The sequence below is a fragment of the Equus asinus genome, chromosome 4, assembly GCF_041296235.1.
Source record: "Equus asinus isolate D_3611 breed Donkey chromosome 4, EquAss-T2T_v2, whole genome shotgun sequence".
NCBI lineage: Eukaryota > Metazoa > Chordata > Mammalia > Perissodactyla > Equidae > Equus > Equus asinus.
In genome coordinates this window covers 113,311,842-113,333,228 of record NC_091793.1, presented here as the reverse complement: position 1 = coordinate 113,333,228, position 21,387 = coordinate 113,311,842, and the positions used below count along the sequence as shown (strand labels likewise).

Here is a 21,387-nt window from a genome sequence, read left to right as displayed (position 1 = left end):
CTATTGAAGAAGATGTTTTAGAATCAAGGGGATACAGTATTCTGAAGCATCTTTCCACTACAGAGTAAACGCTACACTAAACAGGTAGTCATGGAAACACAACTTGAAAAACCAGAATGATAAAGAACAAATCCTCTCATATTCTATACATGTCGCTGTTGCCCTGATTCAGTGTGTGTTGCTTTGAGGTCAGCACGGGAGGGTCTTGGCTGGGATTCTTTACTGCTTGAAATTTTGAAGACTAGTGAGAATCACGCTGTAGCTTTATAATCTTCTGTCCACTCTTGGTTCTTTATTTATATAGATTAATATGGAGGTTTCTTTACCTGATTGCTTGGAGAGCTATTGATTATTGTTTTACTCTAGCATTAAGCTCAGACTGGTCTATATATTGAAAGGGGGGTGATAGAGGCATTCAGAATTCTCTTTGAAGCCCAGAATTGTGATTGTCTTTATTTGCTTTGGGTTCTCAATCTGCTTATCTTTGGCCTTTGATTATAATAACAGCCTCGATAGCAATACAGATGCTACCCGCAACTTCTGCCCTCCACACCACAGCCCTCTCCCTTCCCCTCTTCCTTCTGCCTCTTCTTATGCTTATAGAAAGGAATTAAGTGAAATCCTCCTTCTGAACCTAAAATGAGACTTAAGGCCATAATGACGCTGGACCATGGAGCAGGAGACCGGGCTTCTGGTGCCAGCTCTGCTGCTGCCTGCTGTGTGACATAGGCAGGTTGCTTAACCTCCCTGGACCCCCATTTCCTCATCTGTAAGTGACGGTGTGGACTTTGATCTCTGCAGTCTTGTTCAGCCTTCAAATTCCTTAGTTTGAGAAGTTGATGCTGATCTAGGAACACCTCACACAGATGAAGGGCAGAAAGCACTTTCACATCCAACCCCTGTGTGTCATCCATTGCTGAGGGTGGCCTCCAAGGCCCCTGTGGTCAGCAATGCAGTTGGACTTCTTCCCTGCCCACGTGATCTCTCCCATTTCCATCTTTTCCTGCCTCATTTCCTTTATCTTTTTATTTCCTCCCCTTCCTTTCTGACTAGATTGTTTGTTTTCAACTTTCTTAACCCATTTTTCTCTCCCCACTGCCCAATGACATAAGCCGTCTTCACTGCCTAAGACTCTGCCTCACCCCTGGTGGGTGAAAGGGCTTACCTCAGATCGGTGGCATCCTTCCTCTGCAAGTTCCCTTTGACTTAAGCCTTCCCAAGAAGGTTCAAGTCTAGTCTTGGCATTGCTTATTCGCTGTTTCAGAGGAAACATCTTAAGCTCTTAAAGGAATGTTACATTGTAGGATTTTTAGGAGATACTGATTTTCTTTTTCACTCAACAAACAACATTTTTGAGCACCTACCCGGTGTCAGATGATGTTCTAGATGCTGAGGCAACAGCAGGAAAGATGGTCCCTGATGTCATGGAGCTTGACTTCTAGTGGGCAGACACATACAAGTAAATAAACCATTAAATAAATGAAAAAATGCCGAGTGGTGACATGTGCCATGTATGAAAGAAAACAGGAGCAGAGATGAGGCCTGAGGGAGGGCAGTTTTACTGACAACTGAAGAATGAGAAGGAACCAGGAGATGAGTGTTCTAGGTGAGAGGGCTTCCCAATGTAAGGCCCCGAATGCAAATGAGCTTGGTGACTTTAAGGAACAGAAAGGGCTGGAAGATAAATTAGCAAGAGGGGGTGTCACTTGAGATGAGGTCAGAGGGCTAGGGAGGGGCCAGATATTGTGAGTCCTTGTGGCCCTAGCTAAAGAGTTTGGACTTTTTAAGTGAAATGAGAAGTCATTCGAGGGTTTTAAGCGAGGAGGAACGTCTGATTTATGTCCTATGGTGCATAGTAGACACCTCATAAATGTATCCAAAGTTGACTACATTTACAAGTTTTCATTAAAGTGGAAATAGACCCAAACTCTAGACAACTACTCCCTTGCAAGTCCCGGGGGCTTCAGCCTTCTAAGTGACATACTTCTTTCTAATTGAGCTGTCCCTAATAGATAGGGGTGTGTGTACTGAGAGTGTGTGCATGTGTGTGTGTCTGTATGTGTCTGTATATATTGGGGGTACTTTACTTAGAGAACTTCAAAGTAATTCTGAAAATACATAGAGAAATCATCATATTGCTCATGTTCTCTTTTTAGATGCAACTATAGCTGGGTCCTTCCCCAAAGATTCGCTCAGGCGCTTACTTGGTAGTTGATCAGGTTTTCTGTTGTCCTGAGGTTAGTAGGGGGGAAGGAGTTGATAGCTGCAGGCCTCCACCTCGGTGCAGCCTCACGCCTGCATGTATTTATTCAGGTCCAGAGTGTCCCTGGGACTCCAGACCCTAGTGAGGCAAGTGGGATACGTCATGCCTTCACGCGGCTCCAGGCAAAGCAGAGGACTCACGGTCACTAATCCTTCGAGGCTCTTCTTCCAGGAATCCTGCCATGGCGTGGCATCATGAAACCCTGCTCGGGTAGCTAGACTCATATCTCAAAGAATTTAGAGTTTGAAAGAACCTTAGGCATCAACTATCCCAGTACTCCTCAGTAAGAGAACTTGCAGTATTTTGGGTGAGAATGCGCTAAGCATCATGGGAAATTTCACATTCCCTGGCTCTGCCTTTGAACCCCGCAGGCCCTTCCCCCCACCATTCCAACCCACTGTCCCCAACCCCCAACTAAAAATGTCTCTACACATTTCCAACAGCCTCCTGAATTGAGAACCACTGGGCTACTCAGTCCTATCATTTTACAAGTAAGGGAATATTAGGCAACTTGTGGTCTCTTCATGCCTTTTTCCTCTGAATCTAGCAGAATCAGGACTCAAAGTTCACATTTTACAGTCAAATTCATTTCTGAAATATACCTCTTTTTTCATTCTTTCAGCTGGTACTGTTTTCTCGGAGTTACATGGTATGTGTTGCAAACGTAAATCTGAACCTTTTAGATGGATTGAGAAAAAATTAAAAGCCTTTTCTGATAGTTTATACCTAACGCATGGTTTTGGTGTGATATTTTCTTTCTGCATTCCTTTGCCCATCCACCTCTTAGAGTCCTACAGCGATGAGAGATCTGACTTTCTCCTTCTGCACTCATCATCTCTGTGCTTCTGGGAGAGTTGTTGTTGCCCCATTAAGTATGGAGGACAGAAACAAAACATTCTGGCATAGAAAGCTCTGGATCTTCATATGACTTGAGCTGCATATCATTTATCCTGACCTGGGCACCAAAATCACATTTCAAAACTTATTTGCAGGCCAGCCTGGTGGTGCAGTGGTTAAGTACACACATTCTGCTTCAGTGGCCCAGGGTTCGCCAGTTCGGATCCCGGGTGTGGACATGGCACCACTTATCAAGCCATATTGTGGCAGGCATCCCACATATAAAGTAGAGGAAGATGGGCATGGATGTTAGCTCAGGGCCAGGCTTCCTCAGCAAAAAGAGGAGGATTGGTAGCATTTAGCTCAGGGCTAATCTTCCTCAAAAAAAAAAAAAAGCCAACTCATTTGCTTTCATACACCTGACCAGCTCTCTTCCCCTGCGTTTGTGACTCTCGCTGTATGCGTTTGAATGCGCTGTAGATGAGGAAGAACCACTTACCCTAATTACTAGTGTAGTTGAGAGCTTTTAGTTCTTGAGTCACTCTTTTCCTTAATACTAAGTGGTTTAGTCAATATTGAGAGTGAGACCTTCCAGTGGAATTTTCCTGAAGGAATCTCAGGTTCCATGAACAACTGTTTTTGTGGAGGTGTCTGGAATAAAGTTGGGCCGTTAACTGGATGGAGGTCCTGATCACTTCTTGTCATTGTACCAAACAGATGTGTTACAACTTGTGGGAAGGAGAAACATTTAATTTCTTTAACTTAAGTTTTTTTCTTTGCTTGCTTCTTAAGTAAAACCCATCTAGTTTCTTTTTCTGCAGCAAAGGAGGAAGGAGCAAACAACAAATTAATCAGACAGGAAGCGAATAACCACAGAAGGACGTCTGCCTCTGACTCAGTATGTCACATTTCACGAGAGGACAGAGCTTGTCCAAAATGGCTGCCCCAAAACGACCCCACATTTGCGTTAGAAGATGATGCCTTTTTCAGGGACCGTTTTCTCTCTGGGCTCCTATCTCGCTTGCTCTCTGTCTGCCTGTGTTCCTGGTCATGCCTTCCTACAGTATCCTTTAACGGTAAGAAAAGTTATATTCCAACTAAATGTGTTTCCTTTACCAGCTAGAGGGAAGAACTAAATGGCTTTTAATGGGCCATAGTATGTCGATATAAAGTGTAATTTTTCAGTAGAAAACCGTGTGGTCTATTCCTATGGCAAAGAATGCTGGTTTCACCACTTTGGTGATTATGGGAAATTCATAACTGTGTTTTGAGCCAAAATGTAAGTAAGTTATTCAGTAGAACTTTTCCTGGCCACTGGACAAGTTTGGATCCACAGGAATTTTTTTCCCATTTAAAATGGGGGTTTATGTCAGTAAATATATATCCTTTCAGTATAAGATGTAGTAGTCCACACAACTGCTTTGGAATTGTCACTTTGGCCAGGAACCGTTAGTGCTTTTAAAGTCAAGGGGTCATTGGAAGCTTCAAAGGAAATACTGTGGAACTAGGCTCTTGCCATTCTTTTGCTGCAGACATGATACTTAGGTTCGAACCCCAAACTAAACCATTTCTAAGCTGAATCTTTTAGGACAAAGACAATTTATCTTTAGAATCATTTTATTCAACATCATAACAGTGCAGCACACAATTATTGCTAATCAAATTCTATAGCATGCATTATTACATTTAATATGATTAATAAATATTTACATAAAATATTGTAATTTTAAAATTTCAGGCCGTGTACCCAGAGACCTACAGAATAGGATTAACGAAAACTTTTTGTATCAAAAAAATTTTTTTTCTCTGAGGCAAGTATGAAAAAAGCAACGTGACCTGTATTCCTTTTCCCCATGGAGAAATATAAAACAAAGTTGTAAAATATTAAGAGAGCACATACAACTTTAGTCAATAAGTACACGTTCTTTTAAATAATTCAGTGGCATAACTAGTGTATGCAGTAGAAAATGGAGAAGTGGTAAAATGAAGAAAAGGCTGCAGGAAGATTCTAAGTAAGAAAAGTAGAACAGCTTGGTGGAGAGAAAGATAGGTGGAAAGGTAGGAGAAAGAATAAGAGGATAGTGAGAGAGGAGGATGAGAAGCCAGGAAAGGATTTGAGGTCAGTTAGTGTGGAAACCACACCTTTACTATTCACTTGGATTATGGGTCTCAAGTATTGTGTGTTAACTTCATAAAGTTATGTTGCTTCTGAACTGGATCATCATCTAGTCAAAACTCTTCCTTTCATCGTCTAAAGAGGTTTCAATGATTTATCTAAAATCACAGTCGGGTCTTCTAACGCTCTTTGATAATGGTACCTATTCAGTAGGGTTATTCAAGAGTTAAAGGAGGCAAGTACTTAATAAGTATTAGCCATTTTTAAAAAATAAGCAAAAGAGACTAACACACAATAAGTGCTCAATAAATGTTATTGTCTTTTTTTAGATTCTTCATTGCCCATTTATTTACTTTTTTTTTTCATTGAGGTCACATTGCTTTATAACATTATATAAATTTCACTTGAACATTATATAAATTTCGCTATATTTTGACTTCTGTATAGCCTGTGTCATGTTCACCACCAAAAGTCTATTTGCCATCTGTCACCATACACCTGTACCCTTTTCCCCCTTTCACTCTCCCTCTACCCCCTTTCCCCTCTGGTAACCACCAATCCATTCTCTGTATCTATGTGTTTCTTTGTTTATCTTCCACAGGGGTGAAATTATACAGTATTTGACTTTCTCCCTCTGACTTATTCGCGTAGCATAATACCCTCAAGGTCCATCCATGTTGTCGCAGATGGCAAGATTTTGTCTTTTTTATGGCTGAGTAGTATTCCATTGTGTGTGGGGGTGTGTGTGTGTGTGTGTATGTACATACCACATCTTTGTCCATTCATCCCTCAGTGGACACTTAGGTTGTTTCCAAGTCTTGGCTATTGTGAATAATGTTGCAATGAACATAGAGGGGCATATATTTTTTTGAATTAGTGTTATTCACTTATTAACAATAACAATTACCAATAATACTTGTTATTTCTTGTCTTTTTAATGATAGCCATTCTAATGAGTATAAGGTGATACCTCATTGTGGTTTTGATTTGTGTTTCCCTAATAATTAGTGATGTTGAACATCTTTCATATGCATGTTGGCCGTCTGTATGTCTTTGGAAAAATGTCTGTTCAGATCCTCTGCCCTAAATGTTATTGTTTTCCTGCCTATTTAACCATGAGGAAAACCTTAGCCCACATGTGCACACCCATGTAAACCTCTGTGTTACAAATGAGTGGTGAAGAGAGGTGGGTATAAAGTGCATTTTAAATTTCTCAGAAAAGCATACTAATTAAGGCATTCCTTATTCTAGTATTTTTTTCCATTTTAACTTTCAGGAGTGACAGTTAGAGGTATTTGTGACAGTCCAGGGGAAATGCTCTTTCCAACAAGAAGTAAATGTGAGACAGTTTGGAAAGCGTGTTTCTCTTCTCCACCTTTGGTTCCTCTTGGGTGGAGCAGCCTTGTCTGTTTTTCCTCTTGTATTGATTGCCTCATTGCCTGTGGCCCTCTGAGTTTGAAGCGGAGGGGAGGAAGAGTAACAATAATAGAAACAAACTTTTTGCAGAGATGTTAAAAGTTTCTAAAATGGCCAAACGACATGCTTGGTGGCGGGTGGGGGTGGGAGGTGGTGCACAGAGATGTTGCACTATGACTGGTGTCATAAAATAGAAACTACAGGCAACTGCAGCTGTGAAAAGATTGTGCTAAAGAAACAGGATGGCTGTGGTTTACTGCGAACATCAATTTTCCTGTTGAGCATTTTTACAGGAAGTTGAAGAACAAAGCCAACTTCATCTTAATTAGTTCTAATGGTTTTCAGATCTTAAACACATGCAACGAAGTTTGTATCACGGAGAAGTCTCTAAAGAATAGAATCAAGAATAATTATGAGTAGGAATTGTAAAACTACAGGCTTTTTAAAATTCAGAGTTTTAGCAGCAATTTGAGTTTGCTAAATGATTTTTATTTTTACAGTGTAACCTCGAGTGGATTCATTGCCGTTATAATGAATGGCTTTGAAACCATTTTTTTATGGTTGTAATAACTCAATATGAATTTAATGGCCTTTTTTTATTAAAACAGTGTTGAGTTATATGTATTATAAATTTCCTTCTGTTAATATTTATTGGTCAAACAATTTTGCCTGTGTGTGTGTATATATATATATATAGATAGAGAGGGGTGTGTGTGTGTATTTATAAGCTGGAAAGATATACATCAAAATGTTAACAAGAATTATCTCTGGGTATTATTAACCCCAACCCTTTTTCACCTACAATTTAGTTATTATCAAATGCTTCAGTGGTTAAATACAACTGTCATGTTTTATTTTCATCTTTGTGTATTTTCATGTTGTCTATTGTTTTCTAAATGCACATATGCTACATTGGGAAGCAGAAAAAAAAATCTAATCTGGAGAAGTTAAGAGCACACAAGAAATGCATACATGAAAATGACTTAAGAACATTATATATAAAGTAAAATAGAAATGAATGTAAAGGAAATTAACACAGAATAGAAAGTAATGAGGGCATGAGAGCATTGGGACCTTGGGATCTGTCCAATTGTATTATTTCTGTTACACCCACTGCCCACCCACCACACACACACACACACACGCAAAGTAAATAAAATACTCTATTGATTCAACCTTTTAGAAAAAAAGTTTATTTTTCTCCAATTCGTTTGAGGTAGGATAGTATTTAAGGGTGACTTTTGGCAGGAATTGTACAGCAGAATACTTTATATTTTTGAAAGTCCAAAATGGTGATAACACAGAACTGGATAAACTTGCTTGTCCTCTCTAATGGAACCTGGCCTGTTCACCGCCCCCACTCAGGATTCGAGACCATCCTGAGGATTATCAGATGTTTTCATTGGACAGTGTTGGAAATCTCTCCCCTCCTCATGTCATTCTGTAGTGTGGGCCTCATGCAGCACAATCTAGAATGAATTTTAAGTTGACTAAAAGAAACTAGGAAGCAGTTTATTTAAATAACTAGCCAATTCTCTGGATCCTGAGGAGGTGGTTCATTTTACATTCAGAGATAATTCTGCTTTCTTAGATGAGCACATTGAAGAAGAAACCATAAGTTTCCTGGGGCAAGTCGGGACTGAACTGTGGGATGTGGTTGAGCCTCTTGTTGGCCATGCCACTGGGAAGAATATGTCCAGTGTAGGGTGGGGAGTGGGCTGAGCAATTCACTTTTTCTCACAAGATTTCCCTCATAGCCACTATTGCATATTTAGCAAATGGCTCCAGGCCACAAGATGCCCTTGTTGGTCTAGGTCAGTGTGTGATCTGTCTGCTGAGAGTGTTGACCATGATGTTGACCTGAAGCACTACCATAAAACCAACAAAGCTAACCATTTTTTTTCACAGAACTAGGAAATTTCAAAATATTGATGTCTATTGAGCGTGTATATGTATCTGTATGCGTGTGTAGGCAACAACTAAAGAACCAATTAAGGAATTTTTAAAGTCATTTCTACAAAATATTCTGCTCTGTTCTCTCAACCCATAGAGCCAGTTCCTTTTTATAAAAGGCTTACTGGTAGATCCCTCCCCTCACCTCAACAGTTTTTCACCTCAAGTTTGATGATTTTTTAATGATTCATTCAGTTATTAAATAAAACTTTGGCAACCACTCACGTGCCCTATGGTTCAGGTTGATTTTTAATTTCCTCAATGTCTGACAATCCAGAGAGATCACAGGTGAGACATCAATTGATAGATATTTTATTCAAAATCCATTAAATTGGTTTCCACAATGGATCATAGACATGTATTGTTAAAACTATATTTATTAGTTATCCAGGGCTGCCATAACAAGATACCACAGATTGGGTGGCTCAAACAGCAGAATTTTATTATCCCACAGTTCTGAAGGCTAGAAGTCCAAGATGAAGGTGTTGGCAGGTTTGGTTTCTCTGTGGCCTCTCTTTCCCTTCTCCCTGTGTCCTCGCATGGCCTGTTATCTGTGCTCACACATCTGTGGTGTCTCTCTTGTCTTCTCCCTCTCGCCAGTCATACTGGCTTAGGGCCCACCCTGATGGTCTCACTATGACTTACCACCTCTTTAAAGGGCCTCTGTCCAGATACCATCACCTCCTGAGGCACTAGGGGTTGGGCCTTCCATGTATGACTGTGTGAGGGATGAACTGCAACCCATAACACCATGAGTGAAAACAAAAAAGCCTTTTCCATCCCTGTGGTTTTCTTTGTACACATAAAATTCAACACACAAGGTGAACATTTGTCTGGCTTTTCTCCCTGTGGTGAATGTTATTTAAACACTGAAGTGATTCTTAGAAAGAAATTAATTTCTCACAAGTGTGTATTCTTAAAAGTTCGGTGCCTGGGCTGGAGGTAAGGTGGGAGGGCAGGGATCAGCGAATGGGTACTCAGTGGTCCTCCAACTTTAGGGAGCCTAACTGGAGTGGGAGGCGGGACACAGCAGTCTCAAACAGGACACCACTGATTCTGAGGCAGGAGCTGACAGCCCACACTTTGTGAACCTCTGCCCTAGGCCTTTCCCTTGTTTGGGGCCCCTCCTGGCCCCAGAACAGGATGCCTTTCCCGCCAGGCTCCTACTTCCCGAGGGAAGAACCAAGTGCAGCATTGACACTGAGTCCTCGGGCTGCCTCATTCCCGTGCCGGGCAGCTCTTCCCACACAGGACTCCGGGCAAAGCCAGGGCCTCAGCTCAGGCGCCAGGTCCATCCCTCCTCTGCCAGGTGCTTGAGCGGCACTCACACCAGCAGGACCCATGCTCACCCTCCAGGAAGACAGATCTGAGCTTACTGTAGAGGCCATGCTGAGAACTGGGCCTGCACCATTGCATTTCATCCTCCCAGCAACCCCTACTTAACAGATGGCAAAGGGGGGCCCAGAGAGGTTAGATTCCTGTCCCAGGTTATTAGGTAGCAGAGCAAAGATTCAAATCAAGTTCGCCGGACCCAGGTCTCATGTTCTCACAGGGATTCTAACCTTCTGCATTCCATAGACTACACTGGTACCTGGTAAAGCCCAGAGGACTCCTCTGACTGTTGTTAAATGTATAAAACAAAATACGATTATGAAGGAAACTAGTTATACTGAAATATGTAAGCAAGATCTAGCAATGGATCTAAACGTTGCCGTAATTTCAAAAGAGATCTGTGACAATTGTAATGTGATATGAAAATATCATGTGAAAAACTATTGGTGAAAATATTTCAAGTCCTGTGGTTTGTGGCACACATTATGTTGAAGGAAATGCTAAATTTTAGGGGAAATAAGTAGGCACTTTTTTTAATCCAAGTTCACAAACCCCTGAACTCTATCCACAGCCCCTGCAGGTGTAACGATCCAGGTTAGGAATGCCTGGTCCATGAGGGTCTCTGCTGGTGTTGAGGCCCAGGTCTGGTTGTGATGTGGGCTGTTAACTCCATGAGAGGAGGGAAGTCTGACTCTCCCAGGGCCTTGGGTTCTACCTCACTGGGAAGTCGGGCCTGCCGGGAGGTAAGTGGCAGTACATAGTGCTAGCAAGCCCGTCTGATGGGCTGATGCTTTGCCCAAACCTCAGAATGCACTTGCCGTGATGCTGGGGGCCCTTCCAGTGGCCAGCACGGGCCTGTTTGCGTGATGGCTGGCTTTCTCGCTCTATACATCTTTAGTGAGGGGTACTGAGGAGACCTGGTAGAGTCACAGTCTGATGGGAAGACAGCCAGGAAATGGGCCTGGCGTGGGCCCGGCATGGGGGACGTGACTGGTCTTCTTTGACCCATGTGGTGAGGGGGCAGGACTGGAGTCTGGGCGTTCTCACAAACTTCCCTCAGGGCCCCTGCCTGGTCATGTCCAGACCAGCAGCTATTCAGCAAGGAAGGAGCAGAGTCCATGGAAGCCCCTGTAATCACCTTTCAGCACTGAGGGGGGAGTAGCTGATCTGGAGGGGAGTGAGAGATGGGGGCAGGGGAAGCTGCAGTGGAGAGAAGAGAGAACTTAGGTCTGCATCCCCCTGGCAAGGTGAACGCGCTCACCCGCAGATCGTCTCCCCGTGGTTCATGGGAGGTGGCCAGGAGGGGAAAGCCGAGCCCCTGCAGTCCAGAGGTGTATTTATAAGTCAGGTAGTACACAGACAAAACCATAACAGCAACAACAGAAACTGTAAAATAATTAGATTAAAGAGGCTTGTGGGTTGGTAGTCCCCTGAAAGGGTCCCTAGTCCACAGTCTGGCCTCTAAGATGTGCAGGCATAAGTTCAATTTGATCTCTGCACCAGAGACTGACTCATGAGAACCAAACCCATAAGAGGTTCCTGGTAATTGACCAGAAGTCACTCCTTCCTCGGTATTCGGATAACCGGGTGATGGGTTAGTTGGCGAACATGGAAGCAGACAAAATACATCCAAGTGTTGAGGGGCATTTCCTCCACTAAGCACATGGATGATCTGTTGCATGGAGCGTGTCTCTGAGGCCCTCCAGGTGGCCCTGGCCGCTCCCCACAACGTGATAAGTCGCCTTCTTCAGCCCTGTTAATACCATTGCTTCGGCTCCAGCATCCTTCACAATTAGTTGGGCCAGAGTCATTTTCAGATCCCGTCCTTCCTGGGCCTGGGACACGTCTGACTCGGAGGCCTCTGAAGGTGCCTTCTGCAGCTGGAGAACCCCCTGATTGGCTTCATAACAGGCTCCCAACCCTGCCTACATTGCCCACTTGGCCCCACCGGCGACTAATTGGTGTCATGCAGAAAAGGCCAATTTAAGGGACACATTTTAAAAGAATCCTTGTCTGAGACGGTCTCTTATTGAAAAACAGATTCCAACCTACTTTACAGGTGAGTCATAGCACTAGCTAGCCCTTTCCCTGCCTGAAAAGGCTTATCAGATCATTAAAGGGCCGGGCAGTGAGGCACGTCATCCAGTGGAAGAGCAGGCGTCCAAAAGACTGACTGGAATGAGTTGCATGGGTCTTTTTGTGAGTTACTTAATTTCTCTGAGTCTCAGTGTCCTCATCTGTAAAGTGAGCAGAATCGTGTAATTTGCAGTGTTGTCATAAGCGTTAGAGCCGATGTAAGCAAAGCACTCTGGAGCCAACTGATTGTCAGTGAGTGATCCCTGCTGTTGCCGCTGCGGAGTTCTAAAAAATTTCATTTTCTGGACGGCCCACTTGGAACTGTTCCAAACTGTCTTCATTCCTGTCTTCTAGCAGCTGTGACAAGTCCAGCCATGTCCTTTTAGCTTTTCCATTCCATTTCTGTCCACAGAAAGCAAGCCATCTAACAGTGTTTTTTAACAAAAAGTATTTGTTTCAAGGTATAAGTTTTCCACATTAACTTTTAGTCGTTGAACCAAATATTTTAAATTGTAAGAAATTGTTTTCTGCAATTAAGAGACTATTGAGGGCCAGCCCCGGTGACCTAGTGGTTAAGTTTGGCACGCTCCCCTTCAGCGGCCTGGGTTCAGTTCCAGGCACAGATCTACACCGCTCGTCTGTCAGTGGCCATAGTGTGGCAGCGGCTCACATACAAAAAGAAGAAGATTGGCAATGGATGTTAACTCAAGGCAAATCTTCCTCAGCAAAAGAAAAAGAAAGAGAGACTATTGAGAATAAAAGAAAAATAAGTCTGCTGTTTCAAATTCTGGACACATGTTCCGTAGAAACAATGTTATTCAGGTGGTCAGCGTCCCAGGCTGCCCACTAGTGTCAGACCCCTGGGCAATGCCCGTGCTGCTGGTGCCAGACCACTCTTGGAGTAGCCAGGACTGGGTGGGAGAAGCTGGGATTGCTTATGGGTGAGAAGGTGAGCGAGGCGCTGCCTCCGCCTGGGAGCTGGGGCTCCTGATGAGACCCAGGGATGGGACTCCAAGGACTTGGGGAAAGGGAGCCAGGTTCTTGGCTGGTGTAACTCCTGGGGTGCTTCCTCACCATTGTTTCTGCGGCCCCTCACATTTGCCCAGATGCCACCCAGCCCGTTTCCACCTCTCCCACCCAGCCACAGAGTCTGACCTTCCCTTTGTTGCCAGAGCAGTCACACTATGCAGAAAGCTTTTCTAATGAAGCTCCTTTCTGGTAAACAGACAGGAGTCTTAGGTTTGACTCCTCATCTCTTTTTTCCCACTTAGATCTCATAAGGAAATGCCGAGTAGCACAAAGATAGGCATCCAGCCCCCTCGAGCATCTTCCCTGCCTACCTTTCCTTATATCCTGGCTCCTTTCCCTGGAGGACTGTAAGAACTTTGAGGGCAAGACCAGAAATAGTTCCATCTTTGCATTCCTACAGTATGTACCCAGACCCAGGGGACTGTCAGGGATCTGCAGAGAAGAAAACCATTGGGTGAGGAGTGGGCGGGAGTGGGAGAGCAAGAAAGGATTTTGTCATGGAAATGGGTGAGGAAGAGGAGCCGCTTGAACATCAGGCTTTGGTGGGATACATTTTAGCAGTTTCATGATAAGCTGGCTTACTCAGGCTGCGGGCCCAGGGTCCGTGTCATTCCCCCGACTTGCTTTGGTGAGTGGTAGAATTGAGCAGCATGAGGCGCTGGATTTTGCTTCCAGTATCTTTGGTCACTGTAGCTCAGAAACCTCCCCAGCTAGGGTGCTTCCAGAACAGTAACATCTTAGCAACGTCGTAAAGGTAATCCACCTCTTATAAAAGTTGGCCTGAGTGAATGGCTGTCACTTTGGTGGGAACGGGGGAAGGAAGACTGGGACAGAGTATTACTAAAAAGTCTAACAAATGACCGTGTTTTTTGTTTCTTTTTGTTTTGTTTTTACAGATTTATCAAGACTGTTGAAAGGATAACTGTCCGAGATGCCCGTCCCTCCCCCTCCAGCGCCCCCGCCTCCGCCCACCTTTGCTCTGGTGAGTGGCTCCTCACCATCCATCATGCATGCATGAAGCAAGCCAAATGAAGTCGAACCTGGCACCCATGGATTTGTTTTCAGTGTATTTGCATTCTGGCTTAAATATGATATCTTAGGCTTCCTAAGTGCCGGAGTAAGCCAGACCCAGAGATGAGTGAATGCAACATGAAGGGTTTTGTTGTCTAAGGTTTCAGGCAACTCATCGTATGCGCGTGAGTGAGGATGAGTTCCGTGTCCTCTGCCGAGTCCCTCCAGGAGAATGTCCTGTTCATTCCCACATACTGGGCCAAGATGGGTTTGCAGGAACAATTCTGCCCGGCCTGCAATGTTTTCATTCAAATAGACTCATCTTCTTGCCTTTAACTTCTGGGCACACCCAGGGTTTCCTAGAGAGTTCATTTAAAAGAAAATGTTCACTGAAACAGAGTATAGTAAATAATATAGTGAATTGACTTCATGAAAAATATTAAGCAAATAACACAGGTAGCATGAGAAGATAACAAAAACCATGAAAGTTGTATCAGAATGACGGAAGTTTGGGAAACCCTCATTTATCCCATCAATTCATTTCTATCCATTATTATCTGACTTAAATCAAGACCCTAGAGAAAAAGGATGTAGAGATGAGAAAAGGGACAGTTGGCTTGGTGGCCATCATAGGACACCGTCTAGTGGAACAGGGTAATTAAGGGCCCCAGACTGCCATGTGAGAGACGTCAACACCCAAGGGGTCAGCTGTCAAAATACATTTTGAGGCAGAACAGGAGGCCAATGAGGGCTGCGGACCCAAAACCATTAATAGACCCAATGCGGACACCTCACTTAACTTTTCCAGGCCTCAGGGTTTTTTCATCCTTAAAATGAAGACGAGCTAATTTTAAACGCTCTCTCCAAGATGTCCAAAGTATGTTGCTAAGTTATAAAAACAAGTTGCAGAGTAAGAGAGGATGATCCCATTAGCAAAAGGGAACTGCATATGCAAGGAGCATTTCTGGAACTAACTACAAGAAGCTCTTAACAGGTTTGCTTCAGAGGAGCATTGGGAGCCAATGGGGGAGGAGCATTTTATTTATTAATTCTTTTTCAATTGAGACATAACTGGCATATAGCATCGTGTAAGTTTAAGGTGTCCAACATGTTGATCCCATACATTTATTCATTATAGTATAATTACCACCATAGCTTTAGCTCATGCCTCTGTCACGTCACATAATTATCACTTCTTTTTTGTGGTGAGGATATTTAAGATTTGGTGTCTGAGCAACTTTGAAGTTTATAATACAGCATTGTTGGCTGTAGTTGCTGCGCTGTCCATTACATCTCCAGAACTCATTCATCTTCTAGTTACCAGCTTGTAGCCTTTCACAACATCTCCACAGTTTACGGAAGGGGCATTTTAGGTCCCACATTTACCCTTCCGTCAGGTGAGAGGGAAGGCTCTGGAGGCAGACTGCCAGAGTTTGAATCCTAGCTCCTCCTCTTACTAGCCGGGTCACTGGGGCAAATGCTTTCACCTCCCTGGGCCTTAGTTTCCTTGTCTCTAAAATGGAAGTAATGACTCACAGGGTAGATGAGGACTAAATGAATTAATACACACACAGTGCTCAGAACAGTGCGTGACCCACAGTAAAAGCTATATAAACGTTAACTGTTGTTATCATGAGCACGTTAGTACTTTATAATTTAATTATCTCAGGCCCCTTTCAGCTTAACACACAGGATTCTCTCAGCCTACTTCAGGTTTTTCTTAGCTCTCCCTCTGCCATCACTGCCTCCCACTATGATAAATAGCGGGATGAATTATGAAGCTAAACTTCCCAGGTTTACCTCCTCTGGCCCTCGCTGGCACCTCTGATATCAGATCCCTTCGGAAGGGCTGGGGCCAGCCTAGAAGGACTCTCGGGTCTGCCAGAAGGACCTTTGGGTTTGGAGAAGCTGACCCTCCCTGAGCCAGGCCAGACCAAGCCAGTTTCCAAGTGTCACAGACACAGGCACATGCCTACTTCTGAGTTCACGTGCACGGCTCTTCCTGCCCCACTCCCTAGCATAACCCTGAAGAAACAAGATCCCAGTTCATAGTAAGGATCTTTCCCAGGAATTCTGAAAATACGGAAAATACCCAGACATTTTAAAGCAGCACCTTTGTCTGTTCTGCAGTCTCTGAGCTAAGCTTTCAAAGGGATGAAACAGCAGAGACACATTAGGCCAAAGGGACGTGACGGGACTTTTTGGAGTAATGGAAATGTTGTATCTCTTGATTGTGGTGGTGGCTACACACTTATATGTTTGTCAAAACTCATAGAACTGTATCCTAAAATGGGTGATTTTACTACATGTAAATTATACCTCAAATCTGCCTTAAATGAAAGAGAAAAAAATCTTTGGCAATGTCAACAGAGGGAATTATTTTCTAAAACTTCGGTGGGTTTAAAAAAATACAACTGACCCTTTTTGCTAGAGACAATTTTCCCCTTGCACCAGATTAGTTCTAAAAGATGGGAAGGACAGGCCATTCTTCAGGACACATCCTAGAGAATGAAACCTCATCGTATCCTACAGAATCCTATCAGACTTAAAATTTCCTTACGTTTCTCGCAATCCAACCCGGGCTCTGTGGGTTACGGCCAGATTGTGGGCTGAATTTTCAGAGACTTATTATCAGGGACTGACTCTTCCTGCGTTGAAAATGAATGTAATTTATTGCTGCATCTGCTCCCAAATATCTGGGTCTTAAAAAGAATGACATCGGGTCTAAAACTCGTAGAGAATTTACAACCTATTGCCAAGAACCTTAATAACAAGCTTCCAATACTCTAGCTGCCCCCACCGAGGGTTGTAGCACATGATTTTAATTCAAGAGATGAATATGCGTTTGTGTGGTTTCCTTTCAGGCCAATACAGAAAAGCCTACCTTGAATAAGTCAGAGCAGGCTGGGAGAAATGCCCTTCTCTCTGACATCAGCAAAGGGAAGAAACTAAAGAAGACAGTCACCAACGACAGAAGCGCACCGATATTGGACAGTAAGTGACAAAAGTTATTTTCCATGGAGATAAATGGTTTATGGCCTAACAATCAACTCTACCCTTCCCACCAAAAAAAATTTTTTGTTGGTTAACAACAGCTGCAAAACTAGCAGAATAAGGGACTGTATCACCCATTGTAGGCCACAGCTCTGGCTTGGGTTCCCTCTAATGCTGCAGGAAGCCAGTATAATAATTCTTTGTCCAAGACACACACAGCAGCAATTCTCTGAATTATTCACAACACTTTCTGGAAATTAACCCCTCGCTCCTCACACTACAGATCAAACAGCAGCATGAAATATGGAAAGTGCCCCAGCCTTGGAATCAAAGGATGTGGGTTCCAGTCCTGGCACATCCGTCACTTACCATGTCCAAGCCTTATCGTCTTCATCTGCAGAATGGAGATGATCATACCTGTTCTACTGCCCTCACAAGTTTGTCGAGAGCATCAAATGAGATGATGCTTGTGCAAGTGTTTTGTTGTCTGAAATGTGTAATTCAAGTGTAAGATATGATTATTAGGAGCTTGGAGCGGGAAGAAATGAGATCACAACTTTGCTTATCTACCCATCATAAGTCTGAGATACTTTCTGGAACAAGGCAGGGTATGTATAAACAAACAAGTACCCACCACACAGGGCTACTTATTAACATTTACAACAGAATAAAAAGTTATACATGGCTAGAATCTACTGGTAGTTAATAATCAGGCCTTGAGACTATCTCTTCATATTCCTAGTTGTTTCCACTGCCAGCCAGATGTCTCCAGAATTCATCCTAGACCACAGATCCCATTTGGACTCAATAGGAAATAGGCTGACCTTCCAAAATCACCAGAGGCAGCTTTGTAGACAAGTGAATAATGATGCAGGATTTTAGCCAAGTGGAGGATTAGAAGTGCTTAGGAGGAATTTCTAGGAAAAGTACCTAATTGGTAGAGAAGGAGAAGGATCAGAATTAGGTGAGAACATTGGTGTGGGAGGAAAATGGAAAAGTGGAAGACCAAGATAAAGGCCTTGAATGTCGCTCTGTTACCAGGCAAGGTGGTACAAGTGGGAATGCACCACACCTCAAAAAGGAACTATGGGGTCTTTGACTCTTGACTTGACGTAGTCTTACCTCTAGGCCAAAATGCCCACAAAACTGATATGGTTATCATGTCATCAATCTTTCAGTCCTCCTGATCCACGTCACAAGATTCTCCCTCAGGGGAGCCCAGCACAGCATTTATATCTGGGGAGCCTTAATCCAATGACCATAGTGTCATGGTGCTTAGAATGGAGCCAGAGGAGCTCCCCAAACTGCCGACCTCTAGGACAGAACCCAGCCATTCTCTCCGCTCCCAGAGGGAGCCCAGTCTCTGGAGAGGTGGATGTGAACTCCCCAGATGTTAAAGGAGACTGGGCAGTCTGAGGCCTAGTCCTGAATCCACTAGTGGAAACTCATTTTATTCTTCAAGATCCACTTCTCCTCCCGTTAAATGGAAACAAGTGTTCGTTCTTCTCCCTTCCAGCTGCTCAGTGATGTTTAAGAATGCACTTTACTTGGTGGATACACAATGCAACCAAATGCTTGCCCTTGTTGTCCATCCACTTAAGTGGACACCAATACTGTTGTCACAAGCTCTTTGCAAGTGGCAAAGTCCATCCATGGTTTTGTATTTGTTTGCAGGTGAAACCTCCCTGGGGTTTATGTCAAAATGTTCCCCATGGTTATACATGATATAACTCTTGAAGTCGCCCTTGTCCTGCAATTTAATTGCTAATAAAGTAATGTGGAGCCTATTAGCTATCCTCAACTACTTTAGCTTCAGATAGAGCACAAATGTTCCAGGTAAGAATGCTAAAGGATGATGTCTGATGATGCATCAATCTCTTTGAATGTTTAATCCCATGTAAAGATGTCCTAAGTAAATGCAGTATTCCAAAATGTATCATTCCTTAATGAATAATGTTTGAATGACAAGGGCATTATCAATATTATTGGCAATAATTAAAATGATTAAAAATTTTAATTTTAATTTATTTCATATGGAAGCAATTTTGAACACCCTTCAAGAAATTGTTCTTCTAATTTGTTTCATCTTGTTAGGTGAAGTAATTCTTGTGAGCTGACTATCAGATTATTTCTTCTATCGGCAGAGCTCCCATAAGTATCCCAGAAAGCTCCACACCTAGAGAAGATACAAAGCTAATAGAGAATTATAATGAATAAATCTAATCCAGAAAAAAAGAAAACACAAATGAATAAAATTAGAACCTAGAAAATAGATAAGAGATTCAAAGCAGATTTTCTAAAATTAAGGATTCTACAATGAAGTTATATGTCAAAACATTTTGAAATCTTAAAGAGATTAATTTTCTAAGACTGCATCAGTTTACGAAAATTCATGAAATTTTGGCAAATTTTGTGAATTTACCAAAATTCATGAAAACTCAATGAGCAAGGAAAAAGTTGAAAACTTTATCAAATTATGTTCTCTCTCAAAAGCTTTAGAGCCAGATACTTTTATCAGTAGATTCTTTCAGATTTTAAGAAACAGCTGATTCAAATGTTACATAAATCATTCCCAAACACAGGAAGAGATGGAAAGCTATCTGATAGGGGTGATGAGACTAGCATGATCCTAATACTAAAGCCTGACAAAGGCAGCATATACACAAAAAGAAAGCTCATACATCAGTGTCCCAGGGGACAGGTGGCAGTGTTTAGAGGCATTTTTAGTTGTCACAACTTGGCGAGAGAGGAGTTCCTACTGGCATCTAGTGGGTAGAGGCCGGTGATGCTGTAAACATTCTACAGAGAATAGGACAGCCACCCACAACAAAGAATTATCTGACCCCAAATGTCACTGGTTCCAGGGTTAAAAAACCCTACTATAGACCAGTTATGATCAGAGATGAGAAGGATACTACCTAAAAAAACAAAAAATCTAATTCAATAATATATTGAAAGAATAATTCACCAAGACGAGGGCTTAGCTCATTTTTAATGTTAGAAAGCCTATAAATCCATCATATCAAATAAGGAAAACCTTATAATCATCTCAGTAGATCCTGAATAGGCATTCAATAAAATTCCAAGCCATAAGAAGGTCTTAAAAACCTAAAATAGAAGGCTCCTTGCTGACGACAAATGTTTAGAAAGAAGGAAAAAAAATATTTCAAACCAATAGTCAATATGTAATTTTGAAATTTATAATTTTGTAATTTTGAGCCATTCTTATTAAAATCAAAATATACTTTCCTTTAGCAACGTTAATAATTTACATTATTTGGGGAGTTCAGTGATCAAAGTAATTCTATAAAACAGAAATAAGATAGACAACTATTAGAAAAGAGGGCTCAAAACCTTTCTTATTTGCAGACCATACATCTAGAAAATCTAAGATAAACTTTTTGTAAATTTTAATTTAGAAAATACAGCAAAGTGGTTTATTAGAGAGCAAATGAAATTTCCTGGGGCCAGCCCTGTGACCGTGGTTAAGTTCGTGTGCTCCCCTTCGGCAGCCCAGGGTTTTGCTGGTTCGGATCCTGGGCGCGGACATGGCACCGCTTGTCAGGCCGTGCTGAGGCGGCGTCCCACATACAGAGCCAGAGGCACAACTAGAATATACAACTATGCACTGGGGGGCTTTGGGGAGAAGAAGAAGAAAGAAAAAAAAAAAAGATTGACAACAGATATTAGCTCAGGTGCCAACCTTTAAAAAAAAAAATTTCCTGATGCCACTAATAACCAATTACAAAAAAGTAGTAGGAAAACATTCCTTTCACAATTTCAACAAACAAAAATGTATTCAAAGTAACCCTAAGAAGAAGTGTGTGTGACCTGTATCGCAAAAATTACAAAACTTGACTGAATAAATCAGAAGACATGGGAAAATATACCATGTTTCCTTAAAGTCTAAATATCATAAAAGTATCACTTCTCCCAGATCAGTTTGTAGAGCTCATGTGATACTTATCAAAGGCTCAGCAGTGTTTTCCAGGGGCAGACTTTAAACAATGCTCATAAAACAAACCTCATAAAACAGACATACACACATAAGTGGTTAAGAGACAATGTCTTTAAGAGGGTATAATCACGGCTCTCACACAGATAGAAAATGAGCATATGTCAAAGATGTTATTAGGCTCATTAGTGAATGAGGGAACCAGTATGATGTTATCAGTTAAAAGGAGAATTCAAAGTACCACACGGACATAGTGGGATAAGTGCTGAAATCAATTCACAAATAGGTGCAAAGTGGGTCAGTGATCAGTTGCATTCCACTGAACATAGCCAGTTTACATTTCTATGGACAAATATCATTTACATTATTATCAGTTTCCTACAACTTACAAAGTTGTAAAATAGC

The 21,387-nt window shown here is 42.4% G+C and overlaps 1 protein-coding gene across 7 annotated transcripts in view; it reads left to right on the top strand.

Annotated features, from left to right (window-relative positions):
- The window catches only part of WIPF1 (WAS/WASL interacting protein family member 1), a 112,486-nt gene that overhangs the window by 74,639 nt on the left and 16,460 nt on the right, over positions 1 to 21,387 (top strand). For 3 of the 7 annotated variants that reach the window (XM_070508134.1, XM_070508135.1, XM_070508136.1), the window contains exons 2-3: positions 13,919 to 14,004; positions 16,898 to 17,027. In XM_070508134.1, the coding sequence (XP_070364235.1) occupies positions 13,954 to 14,004; positions 16,898 to 17,027 (181 nt within the window). In that variant the 5' untranslated portion in view covers positions 13,919 to 13,953. Of the gene's footprint in view, positions 1 to 3,906; positions 4,177 to 4,843; positions 4,912 to 13,918; positions 14,005 to 16,897; positions 17,028 to 21,387 lie in introns of those variants that run through there. The other 4 variants (XM_070508132.1, XM_044768688.2, XM_070508133.1 and 1 more) reach the window with 3 other exon arrangements.